Source organism: Calonectris borealis, chromosome 2, assembly GCF_964195595.1.
Source record: "Calonectris borealis chromosome 2, bCalBor7.hap1.2, whole genome shotgun sequence".
Classification (NCBI taxonomy): domain Eukaryota; kingdom Metazoa; phylum Chordata; class Aves; order Procellariiformes; family Procellariidae; genus Calonectris; species Calonectris borealis.
Window position 1 is genome coordinate 13,465,153 of NC_134313.1, and position 13,369 is coordinate 13,478,521.

General features: G+C 42.4%; 1 protein-coding gene across 1 annotated transcript in view; it reads right to left on the bottom strand.

Moving 5' to 3' along the window:
• Positions 1–13,369, bottom strand: part of FER1L6 (fer-1 like family member 6) — a 71,166-nt gene that overhangs the window by 24,133 nt on the left and 33,664 nt on the right. The window contains exons 20-28 of the mRNA XM_075144527.1: positions 12,829–12,953; positions 10,751–10,885; positions 10,050–10,199; positions 7,406–7,516; positions 5,033–5,194; positions 3,715–3,898; positions 3,333–3,514; positions 1,658–1,780; positions 1,487–1,526 (exon numbers count right to left, since the gene is read on the bottom strand). Of these exons, the coding sequence (XP_075000628.1) occupies positions 1,487–1,526; positions 1,658–1,780; positions 3,333–3,514; positions 3,715–3,898; positions 5,033–5,194; positions 7,406–7,516; positions 10,050–10,199; positions 10,751–10,885; positions 12,829–12,953 (1,212 nt within the window). The remainder of the gene's footprint in view (positions 1–1,486; positions 1,527–1,657; positions 1,781–3,332; positions 3,515–3,714; positions 3,899–5,032; positions 5,195–7,405; positions 7,517–10,049; positions 10,200–10,750; positions 10,886–12,828; positions 12,954–13,369) is intronic.

Sequence of the window (13,369 nt, forward strand, 5' to 3'; positions counted from 1 at the left end):
GCTGGCTATCTCCCAGAACACCTTTTTCCTTCCTCTCTGACTCCTCCCGGATGCAAACTAACAGACCTTAACAGCTTTCATGTAAAATGTAAGGCTTATTTAAAACTGCAACCGCTATTTAGGCTGACTGGTACTTCAGGTATCAGGTGATCCAAGTCCTTCTCTGCTCAAAGGTATCACTAAATAGAGTGTATCTCACCTTGCGAAAGTCTGGAAGTACGAGAAAAGGGAGGAGGTACCTGACCAGCCTCAGGCCAGACTCCAAACACCTAGTGAGGACTTCCCAACAAAAAGAAGGTGAGCCCTTAAAAATGGCATCAAGATGGTTCGGTTCTTTGGCTGAAATCTGGATTTTGAGTTCACTTTACTTTCATTATTTGAGTAGTTCACATGTGTTTGATATCACTAAATATTTAGGAAAAAAATATATATGTATGTATTATATCAGTGCTGTCCTGTATAATGCTTATCATCATAAGTGAAAATATGTAACAAAAACTATCAGAAAAGAATTTACAAGATCTGAAGTTATCAGTCAAAAACAATATGCCACAACTGCCTGAATAGTATGTGGGTGGATGTCACAATGTCAAGTAAATTTCTAATTGTAAGTGAGCATCACATCTTTGTAGAACATTTTCTATCTAAATATTTCCTCCATGGGGACAAGTTTCACTCAGAAACTGATCTTTGCCTCATCTGTCAGCAGCCCTGATGATCACTGAAACACCGTCAGCTGCTATTTCCAGAATGATACCATCTGACATTTAGGTCATGTCTTCCATCCAGAGCAATCTCACTACCTCCTTTAAAATAGAAATCACCTCAATCACTGGTGAAGTGCAGTTCTGAACAGCGGCTCTGTGTAAACAGTAAACATTTGTTTTCTTTCCCAGCCTGCTCAAGCAGTCACATTTGTCAAAAAAAAAAAAATTTCTAGAGCTCTGTTTGATTGTGGGAGGACCTGTTAAGCCATGGAGTATACATGTATGGAGACATATATACATACACACACAGAGAGCCTATTTCTGGCCAAATTTTAGGTTCTTGTGCAAAAAATTTTCCATTAGAACCTGAGCTAGACACAAAGTTTTTCAGCTATGGAAGTCATACACGTGACTACGGAGTCTCCTAGCAGAAGCTGTTCCTACATCATTGATCCTGAATTGGATTCAAAATTGAGAGAAGCTTCTTTTTCTAAACCTGTTACAAATGCAACCTCAGATTAGGATAATCTCCACCTTCTATCATTTAGGACTTGGACTTTGCAAATCTTTGTGCATGAGATTTCAATGACAGGGAACTCATGTTAACTCAACACTGCCTGTGAAGTTTTAACCTACCCACCATCTGATCAGCTGTAGAGGAAAGAACCCAGTATACTGGCAGTACTCTGTTACCAGACATTAATTGTTGACGGTAAAATAGTAGAGAAGCAAAGTATCAGTAGTACAAAATAATAGAAAAATGCAAATATTTTACTTACTGTCTTCAGATTTTCCCTCACTGGAAAAAATTCCTTTTGCCTTTCAAAAGAAAAAGACAATGGACAAAATCCTCATTGTGAATGTAATACCGAAAAGGAATCATTCAGCAGTAAATCTACTTTTACAACATAGCTCACCCATGAGAGTTTTGTGCATGCTGGGTGACTAACCTTTTGCATTTTGAGCACAGAAGCGTAGTATTTTGACCACCAGTCAATAACATTTTCAGCTGATTCATCTGCAATCGTTCTTTTTCTCCTCTTTGTTGACCGTCGGATGGATTTTTTCATATCCTACCAAAGCAGGAGGAAAACACTGTTGAACTCTAGAACTGACTAAAACTAATCACCTGACTCATGACATCAAGCATGATCAGATGTATATGAAGAAAATTTCAACCTCCAAGAGCTAAATAAAATGCAATACGAATTAGTGTCTCTGTCTTTTATTCCAAGACACTTCATCATGATCATCATATTGTTAAAGTTATCTCTATATTACCGACTGATGATGCCAAAACTTGGAACATTTGAGACATTGCCACAGGAGCAACCCATAAAACAGGCAAATCTACTCAGAGAAATAGGTAATGGTGTTTTAAGGGATATGAACATTCAGATACAAGTTAGTTTTTCCCACTTAAATCTGCAAGTATTTTAAGAGCTCCCATTATTACTTTATTGCCTTTCAGAAAAAGAAAGAGTCCCAACAGTTGCTGCAGTTCAGCTGTTCTCTTCTTCCAAAAAGCTAAAATCTGATGCTGAAGATCACCTGCTCATGTGGCAAATCTTACTAACTTCATTCTTGCCTAATGATTGGCCCTTGTTAAATAGTGTTTCATCCTACACCCTTACAGAGAGTTGTCAGCTTGGCTGGGAAGGCCAGAGCAAAGATAGATAATTGGGAATGATAGACAGATAAGTGGGAATGATAATTAATATAACACAGATGGTTAAATTATGGGGTTCCCTTTAGGACTCTTTTCTTACTATACTTTGCTGTCATACATTAAAATTATTCTGTACCAGATGAAAGATCCAGGCTGGTGTGTACATTTAGGGAACAAGACATCCCTGCAGTTTCTTTGACCTCCTGATTATGAAGGATGGTGGAAACATCCGACCGCTGAAACGTCAAAGGTTAAAGAAGTATGCTTTATGTAGCTGCAGAAACAGCTTCTGAAATGGAAGTCAGTCCTGCATCTTCTGCTTTTATTATTGTTAATAAAACAGTGATTGTGATGGGAGAAACTACAGAGAAAGGAGGAGCATGTGCATCTGAACAAAAAATAAAGTGTACAATCTAAAGCGTTTACTGTACTGTAAACGCCATGCTGACCAGAACTGCCTTGTTTTCCTGTACTGTCCTATCTTCTTCTACCCACAGACTGACACCAGTTTTATACTTTGACCGTAAGATCTTTTGGAAACAGACTTTCTGTTCCACGTTTGTACAGCATCTAACACAGGGGGGCTTTCATCCCTGCCTAAATGCCATGGACACAGAAACAGTCATTCACAGTGAGAGTTTTGCAATTAAGTAGATCATTCAAGGCCAGGAAAACCAAAAAACCTTACTACTCCAGTAATACTTGCCCATGAGATGATGATCTAGTGCAAAAGGAAAGAAAGGAAGTTATCTATTAAGGAAAGTAATGAAATCACGTGGGATCCAAGCCGCATTGCTCACTAGTTCTCTCAAGTGCCAGCAAGATAGCGTGGGTGTTAACATCGGTACACAGAAGCTCTAATCCTGAGATAAGTAAGAGATTACCATTTTATAAAGAAGGGCTAAAATCTGCAAGACTGCAACAGAAAGTTAGCTGGCAGCTTCAGCTATACCTACCTTCTGTTTTCTGTCTTTCCCTGGTTCAGAGGCAGAGTACTCAGGCTCAGGGGCAGGAAGGGTTGTGAGATATGGGTTTGGCTCTACCACTGTATATTTACCCTGCTCCACCTCGGCATAGATGTGGTCAGCTAAAAGTGGTTCTTGGGATAACTCATCAGGCTGGGATGACTCAGGTGAAGCTGAAATTGAAACTTTGCAAGTTAGATAAAATTTTGCCAGAAATGCTATCATCACTTTTGATGGTCATCAAATGATCACATCATTAAGGGTTTGACCCTACACTCAACACAATAAAGCGTATCTTCTAAGTACATGCCTAGTGATAAGCCTCTGAGTAGGTCCTTTGTCTTTTTATTTGGGGTCAGGATTGGACATTTACCTTTCTCAATTTCTACAATGTCTAGTCTGTTTGGTGTAGCTTGAGGACCCAACTGGGTCTTACATAGGAATTGCTTAAGGCAATTGATGGTGTGCGTTCCAACAAGAGTACTCCTCCCAAACGCTCTCCAGTCGACCACGCAGATGCTTAGTGGTGGATGCAAGAGTTCATTTTCAGGCAGCTCCTAGCGGAGGAGGACAGACAGCAGCATGAGAATTGCTAGAGAATATAGAACATGTACAGAATATTTGTCAGGCACAGCAATAAGGCTTTTACTCTTCCCTCCCTTCTCCTCCTCAGCTATTAACATACTCAAAATGCAAAATGCATACAGCATAGGCAATATAGTTCTGTCCACAGTTTTCTGCAAAGTCTGGAGAAAGCCTTGTCCTTAAGAATACAGAGTGGACCATACGGACTGTGCTACTCAGTTGAGTCCCATGCTGTCGTATATGAACTGGGAGAATCAGGAATGTTCAGAAAGAATGAACGCTGTGTTGGAAGTTGTGAGTCTTAATGCCACTGCTGCTTTGTTGAAGGCTATTAACCCTATCTGCCTCAGTTTGCCCAACCATGAGATGTGGACACTGGGTGGTTACATGCCTTATAGGATGAATCACAAAAGGGAAAACAGCTCTCTGGACATGTGATGTTCAATGGAAGCTAAAAATACTGTAGCAACCGTACTTCAGTATCCAGGTTAGTGTTTTGATATCCTTTTGTCTTCTAAATAAACAACTTCTCTCTTGATGCTAGCAACTAGAGCAAATCAAACAGAATATTTTTGTCTGATGCTGACCTTTGTCCACTGAAAGTACCAGCTCTTATAACCCAGCCAACAGGTGATAATTAAATTTCCAGTCCATAACAGCCAATGTTAAAATATGAAAAGGTCCAGAGCTCATGGGCCAGAAATGATCAATCCCCTTAATAGCCCAGTAACACATGAAGGAAAATTAAAAGAATTGAAAGAAAATAAAAGAAACTGAGCACTACCCTGCAAAATGGGAAAGGAGGAGGAAAAAGTACTAAAAATATCCTTGTTATCTGCCAACAAGTCCCAACCTATCAGTAAAACAACATATTTCCTTGCCTACTTGGGACGTAACATGAGGAATATCATCTTCTTTTATCATACAGTTGTAGCAGAAGTCTTTTAAAGCATCTTCAAATCAGTAGCTTTTGCATAAGGACTTATATCCCTTAGTATTTAATCAAGACACAGAGGAAATTATTTGACAAGAAAGGAAGGAAATTAGTAATTAACACCTTGCCTAACCAGAGAACGGACAGGCAAGGAGCAGCATGTTGTACGCACCACTTCAAACCAGTCTACAAGGCCACTGAAATTGGGATTTTTCTTGTAGCTCTGGATGACAGAGGATTTCACTCCTTTCCCCGCACATTCGATGAGAACCTGGGGGCGATCTACAGAAAGGAGCTGGACTTTCTTCAGCTCTCGAACACCCCAGAACAGGACCTGTGGTGGGCAGAGAGAGAAACATCGGTAGCCTGCAGAGACCCCTCAGTCTGGGGGAAGCCACTGCTGGGATCCCATCACCTCACATCCCTTTAGGAACGCAGGAAAAAAACCAAACAGCTTAAATCTGATACCCAATAACCATCAGGATTATGGTGGAAGTTAAAGCAATTAGAAATATCCAACTGTTATCAAGAAGTTATTGCCAACAGCAAGCCATAATAATCACGTTTGCAAAAATTGTCTTTTCAGCAGGGCAAGGGGACTGTCCATCTGAACAGCAGGGGCTTGGTTTGTTTAAAGTGTCAGAGCTGTTGAAGGAGCAAACAAATCCCATAGGAGCAGAGGTGATTAATAGAGGTTTGCCAGCTGAGCTAGCCCTCAGGTCTGCAATGGATGGCAGAGGTCTCCAAGCAGCTTTCCTTCAGAGGAGCAAGCTCCTGGTCTGGAGGATGAGGAGGAGATGGGGTCTGTAAAATATGGGTCTGCAGGAAAAATGGGACTTTATACAGCACACGCTGGGGGGCCCTGAAAGAGAGGGCTGGGGCAGCGAGGGATGGTTATGCTGCTGGTGGTAAGAGAAGTCATGAGTCTCATGAACCTGAAATGAAGACTGGAACCGAAAGGGACCGTGGAGGTCTTTGTGGACAACTTGACAGCTGGCAGGACTGGGGATTTGTGTGAGTCAGGGAGTGGCAAGGGGCACCGGAGCAGAGCGAGGGTCAGTGAGATTCTGCTCCATTGATGGAGGTTCCCAGTTAAAATTAGGGCACGCTTCCATAGTTACAATGGCTCCATGGCCATTTCCACCAGCGTGGGTATTAGTTTATAATATCTTGACAAAAACAGTTGTGTTATCTTCATCCTGTGTTATTTCCTTGCTGGGTACCCTACAGAAAGGGTATATCTGGGAAATACGCATATGTCACTTTATATACACACACATCAACTGTAGACCTGTTCTCATAGCAATTTAACTGTCTGGATCTGGATGCAGTTTCCCTGATTTTAAGGTGCCCGAGGTATCAGACTGAGGAGTGGAGTTGTCCTGGGCCGCCTCCAGAACCAAGGGAGACAGAGATGCACTTCCAAAGTATAATTTAATCTGTTTAAGATCTGGGTCACTCTGGGAGGGTGGCTGCTCTGCTCAGCTGTCCAAACAAACAGCATACAGTGAGGCTGCCTCTAAGCTGGGTGCCTTAGAGCTAGTTGGGATGAATGTCACAGCAGTGTAAAATAGAAAATGTACAAGCAGCACAAAGCAATCCTACTGCAGAGGCACTGGGAAGGCCTTCATAGCACCATACTTAGAGGAACACCTAAGTTTAAGGATTTAAGTTGTCCCTTTAGTATCAGCAGAGTAGTTCACGGGCTTATCTACCCTACAGGGTTTGGTATAAAAAAACCTGCTAACAAAAACTCTTTCCTATGTACAGAGAACGAGAGTTTAACTAAATGATACAGCAGAGCCAACAACTGTTCCCTCCTTTTCAGCAGTTCAATTGCTTGATCTTTGAAGGCAAAGCTGGAACTGTTTCTGGGCTCCCAAATGAGTATTTCTTGGGAAGGGCCACCAGGTTACGCAAACAGGATCTGACTTGGCACAGCGAAATGGGCAAATAAACAGCTGGTACAAAGGCTGCAGGGTGAGTGACAGGGAGTGGTGAGGCTGGGCAGCATCCAGGCATTACACTAACATGAAAAGCTGCCACATTTCCCTGCTTTCTAACATAAGGGGACTCTGAGCCCAAATGGTGCAAGAGAGGAGGGGAGAGAAGGTGCAAACACAGGCAGGTGACATCGCTTGGCTGAAGTTTGGGACCCAGAAAAAGCCTGGGAGGTGCCTGATGTAGAACTTCACCTCCAGTGAGCCCAGCTGCAAGGGGAAGCTCTCCATCTCCTGCGGACACTTCCCTGGGCTGCACACAGCGCAGGTCCATCAGCCACGCTCTGCCATGGGAGCAGTCCTGTCCGGCAGGCCAGGACTGGGATGGAGCCTTTGCCGGCCTCAGTTGGAAGCACTGCCTCACATGCCTAGCCTCAGAGAATCAATCTGATCTGAGCTTACCACATTTATTTTGGGATCCATACGTTATTTTTACGTGATCCCTATTGGCCAGGATTTTAAAATCATCATCCCTTACTGTTACAGTTCAGTAAGAGAATAAAAGGAGCTGAGATGTGGAAACGGAAATATTCTAAGTAACTCACCTCCACTCTGTACTTGCTTAAAACAGGCCGGATGTTGGCTGGGACTGGGTAAATCTGGCTCACATCTGGTGGATCCAGTGGGGGAAGTCTGTGCGGATCTGACTCAGGAATCTGAAAAATTAAGCAGTCGTAACTCAGGCTGGTTTTTTGAAGAATAAAACCAGTATCAAAAGTATCAACCAGTATGCAAACGGTACATGGAACACAACAATTTAATGCAGTTTTGCAAGACAAATTGCAGAGCAGACAGGCTGTGCTGTGAGAGGAATGTGACCTGGATTGCTATCTGTCCTGCTGTGTTGCTAAAACACTTGGCAGGAAGAGTATTCAATAGATTGGGTTTATGCACCTTTCTGACAAAAAAGTCTCCTTTGTCCTAGCAGGACATAGTCTGCCCTAAAGAGATGTGTGTACTGAAGCATGGTAATTCTATTTATTAAAAATGGAAAGCATGGTAATTCTGTTTAATGAAAATCCTGTGCAAAACTGCTTAGAAGATTTTCACAGGAAAATTCTACATCTGATTTTAGTTAAAAAAGCCTGGTGAACAGACAGTACACATCAGCTAAACCGCATATTTGCCAGACATGCTCTTCAGCCACTGTGGAATAGCGGTCCTGCATTATTGCATGCTGTCGGCATTTGAGAACTTGCAAATCGCATCTCCAGCATTAGGGCTGGGTCTTCTCTGTGCAACAACTAAAATCTTACTGCAGGCTTAGGAAAGGAAGGCTGGTGAGATCTCACATTTGAGGACAGAACTGCCTCATAAAGAGTTTTGTTAAACTGCATTCCAGGACTGCAAAGCCTAAGACTGATATCAAATCAAGATTCGCTGGATCTTCACTTTTGTTCTTTTTAAGTATTGCAGTTAACTGAACAGTTCTCCAATATATTGCAAGTTTTCCAAGATCTAACCACCACTAGTGGAGTTGAGAGTGTTTCCGTATTACACAGTGAAACTCTCTTAATTTCAGTGAAATTAGCTTGGTATAACTCAGAAAGGACTTTGCTTCATGGCCACAGTGAAACTGCACAGAACAAGAGGCGAAGAATGATCTAGCACTCAAATGACAGTAGAGGAAAATACCCACAAGGTGTGTTTACAAGGGGATTTTGCTCTTTTGATCAAAAAAAAAAAAAAATCAGCAAATCCTGAGCCCACTTTGAGCAAAATCAAGACTCCTAGTATTCATTAGTCTGTATTTTTTTAGTCTACTACTTTTCTAAATGCCAGGATGCTTTGTTGTAAGAATAATTTTATCCCTCTAGCAAGACCCAGCATAATAGCATTCATTTTGAGGAAGGAGCACTCACTTCTTACACAACACTTCTTCAGCTGAACCGAACGGTACCTGCAGATCAGAGTTATCGAGCACGGTATGTCATGGGAAAGGTTATGGTCTCAGAATGAGAATAAATTAGCAATGAGAGATTTTTGTTTCCATCCTCACACAGAGCATCATCAGCAATCCCCTGATGCTGGAAGAAGCCACCGGCACATCAGCTCTGGGAGTGCTTCGAAGCCTGGCAGATGTTTATATATATCTTTTCCTGAAAATTTCTTTAATGTCCATATTGCTATTATCTCCCATGTGAGATGCTCTAGAGTGTTGTCACTGAGAAGAATAATACAGAGCATGAAAATAAGGACTGCAGGGTCTTTACTTACAGTTCTTGCCAACTCTCTAGGGAAGTCTTAGGATATATTCCAGAAGCAGTGCTGCTTCCCTTGTCCCAAAAGATGGCACAACAAAATACAATGCTCTCTTTGTTCACCAAAAAGTGGATTTCAATAAAAAAATGGGAAAATTATGGCTAAGGTACTAGACTCTATCCCTAGGTACCCACCATAATGAGGAAATGTTCCACATGGTATCATATTTCAGGCTTCCACCAAGAACATAATTAGCCCATCATGCTTAAAAGCCTGTTTTATCTTGGGAATATCTGTAAAACGTGTCACAGAGTTCCACACTTTTTCCCATTTCAGATTTCAGGATAAACTGCTGTAGGTTTTCAGCAGAGAGAAGTTTCCTCTAACTGGTGGCTCTGCAAATTCCACTGAAATTCCCTGAAATCCTAGGCATGATACACCCCGCTCATGCATCTGCCGGGCTAGCTAAGTTTGCCTTTTGTCTTGCCAGAGGTAACATAAATTTGCCTTTTGTCTTGCAGCTGGAAACCAGTGCAAGATTTCTCTTAAGATGTTAAGGGTATCTGAAAACTCAGTCTCCCTAATCCAGTCTTTAATATTCACCGCTCCCTGTTCCTAAGAGTGAAAGCCGTATTGAGAGCTTTGAGGTTGCTGAAGTCAGGGCCATGGGCTACTCCAAAGAGCAGGTCATTGCATGGCAGTGGGATTTTCACAGTTGTTTCTCAGGCCAGAGCCAATTCAGGGCAGGGCAAGTGACAGGGAAAGGAGGCTCAGAGCATGCGAGGGGCTGGCGGTGGCGTGTGCATGGACAGTGGCCCCTGGCAGGGTGGAGGGAGTGACAGAGATTGCATGGGGACTATGAGGAGCAGAATGATCCTGCTCCAGCTGCAATTCCCATTAATTCAAGAGGGTGGTGGGCTTTGATGTCACGGCTGTTTTTGTGAGCCCAAGGTGTAAAAGTGTAACGGTCAAGAAAGTCTAGTTTACCTCCAGAAGCTCAAATGTAGCAAGAAGGTCTCCTCCTGAAAGGTTTCCACAATACACTGGGTGGTAAGAAAGTTTAGGCGGTTCATAGTTTTGATCAGCAAGTCTCACCACAGGGGCAGCCACTGTAGACCCAATATATTCTGCCTTACCCTAAATAAAGAAGAATACAGGTGACAAATGCATTTGAATTTCATAGCTGTCATAGGAGCAGGGATGCAGAGTTCAGTATTTGTGAAAAAAACCTCTAGAAGGGAAGAGCAAGGTAAAATGCAAGGCAGCTATGAAAATGGAAGAGCTGAGTACTTATTGCCTCTTCAGAGCATCCAAAGTTTCTGAGCTCTATATTCAGTCAGTGAGACTGTGTCAGAGTTTGCATGGTCAGAGATAAATCCGTGTCTCCACAGACTTAGATACAATATTTACAGTTGTGTGCAAGGGAGTTCAGAGCAAGATGCTTCTGATTTCTGTAAGCCAGTCTTTGGGAGCAAGATTCACGCGGGAAAAAACAAGGCCATAGCTTTGCAAGGACATAAAGAGAGTCTCAGGGCTGTTTTCAGATGTTAAACTGCAAACCACTGTAACACTGAGCTCCATTCAGCAAGGTCATCCATTTCATGCCTATTCAGTGACACAGCTTTGCTTTCACACCGGCAGTAAGATGTAAGAGCCCAGGTTTTTGCTAAGAAGGATTTTGAGTTTACCACTGCATCGTCATCGTACAGCTCGATGACGATCTCTGGTGGGAACTGAGCGATCTCCTCTCTGTCGCCATGAAGCACAATGCTGTTGAAGAGCAGCATCTGGTTCCAGGTGGGGGATAATGTCTGAGAAATGATCTAATGAGAGAGAGAAAATGTTTAATGAGCTGTGAACTGGTTGGTTGGGAGTTCTTCAGCAGGACACGCTGATCTGCTGGTGACGTCCTTTCCCACAGCCTGAACCATTCCTTGTCTGAGACACCACATTTTTCAGCAGCTATTCCCAGCCAGAAGAATATGATTCTTTCGCCTTGAGGCCAGTATCTCCAGTTTCTCCATTTCCCTGTTTGCCTCACAGACCCCTCACAAGCCTATCAACACATGACCACCAGCCTGTGTAGACAAAGCTCGGTATTAAATTTAGAGGAAAGCTGTTGGTTTAGGAAAGCAGGCGCATGTCCAATGCTATTAAAATAAAGCCTTTGCTCTAAACCGAGGCAAGTTTTCACTTCTCCCAGGTATATTTTTTCGATCTTGTTTTTACTTCAGTGTAATGACACATAACATTTTATGGGGAAAAAAAAGATATTTTAATGAATCACTCATAATAAATCAATAGTTTTTAATTTGTTGCAATTTGGCTTATGTGGATGCTTATGACGTTTCATCATAGACAATGTTTTAACTCTCTTGGCAGGAAATATATTTAACAAAGATAACATTTAGAGAAGAAAAATATGCCAACTGCAAAATGACTCATAACCTGCTATCGTTCTTTCAAATGGAAATAAGGCTCTTGACTACAGTTTATTGGCACTTGGCTAACAGTCTTCTAAAAACATGTAAGTTATTGGCTGCAATATTTTATTCAGGCAGTGAATAAACTTAACACTTCTGTGCTTATAAAATCCTGTTTTCCCTGGGCCAAATTCTACTTTCCTGAATCTGATGCATCTAAACACTAACTTTATTGGCTTCATTCACCAACTTCTATTAGAAGTTAAAATCACATTACAGGAAAAAATCAATTCATATCCTTGAGGAAAAAGCAGCACAAACAGCACCTACAACTTAGAGCAGAGAAATGTTTTTGCTTCTCACTCCCTTTGGGACGTGCTACAGAACTTGCTTCGTAAGAGAAGAAGGTGTCAGAAGAATTTTAGAATTAATTAAATTGAAACAGTCTTCTGTGGAGTTTTTTGGGGCAGGGGCTGGATGGGGTGGTTAAATACTTCTTCTGAAACAAGACCGTATTTGGCCCAGCAAATTCTGCTTGTGGCATGGGTTTCAGAACTCCTGGCCCCATTTTAACTCTAGGGTAGCTGTAGAGGGCTCAGGACCTCTGAAAGCCAGTCTTCATGTTCTGTGAGGGACCATCCTCCTCCTCATTTGCCAGGGCTGTACTTCAACCCTTCTTGCTGGAGCTCTGTAGAAGCTCCCCCTTCTTTCTAGAGGCTCTATCAAATGTCCACAGGAGACCATTTGCCCCCTGGAGATGACAGAGGGAGATGTGAGACCACTCCCTATGGGCATATTTTTGCAGCGTTTAAGTGGTACAGAAAGTCTCACATCTCTCTGCTTTCAGCTCATTTCAACTTTGCCACTTTAAAACCACCAGTGTGCTTTGCTGAATTCCATCGCAAAGAGCCGTGCTGGCTCGCGTGGCTACAGAAGCCATATAAAGGTCTTCACTCTTTGCTCAATCATTGTATGCATAGACTATGCGAAAAGAGAACTGTGGGGGTTCGTCCTTATACCAAGCAATGACAACAGCCCAAACTTAAAACATATAGAAAAAGATGTAGAGAAAGGTAATTCACTTGCTATAAAGTCCCAGTAGCCCCAGAGAATCTGACATCTGATCTAAAATAAATTAGTACTACTGCACTTCATCTTAGACTAGCTGATAACACGTAAACTTTTGCCTTGCTTGCAGTGGACTGTCAGGAGTTGCCCTTTAACAGCAGGCATCTAATTTTCCTGCTAGCTACCTCCTTGCAAAACCAAGATTTTCCTTTTTCATGGCTTAATTGGGAAAAAAAAACATGTTTTTATTTACTGAAAGAGACTTTGGAACTTACCTTCGTGGTCTGGCAGTGTGACGTGAAAGTAACTTTTGCAAAAGGATCGGAAAGTCCAGTGCTGTCAGCTGCAATGAGCCCCCTCGCCTGATACATGTGGGCTCTCAGCTGGAAGAGGTGCGGGGCTACGTCATTGCAAAGAAAACAGAATGTCAGCACCATGGAAATGATGCAGCACAAAGGTAGGAAGGGAAGATTCATCACCTGCTGTCCAGCCAGGGTCTGACAAGGGGAACTGTTGCTAGTGCTGTCTTAAGACATCTATTCTATGATTCTAGTGCTGTCTTACTAAAGAAACACCTGAGACACTCAGAAGTTGTGTAAGACTTCTGTATTCACTTAAAATCAATGTCCGATGTAAGTCTCTACTGCAAGGTTGTTAACTGCCAGATTTTATCTCCCATCTGCTAGGTGTTCAACACAGTAGCTTCATCAGGAGAACTGAAGGATGCTTCCTCACTATGAGGAGACACACCCACGGGACAGGGAACAGAAGTTTCAAGTGAACAGGTCCTTTCTTTCCCCGGCATCTGCAAAGTGT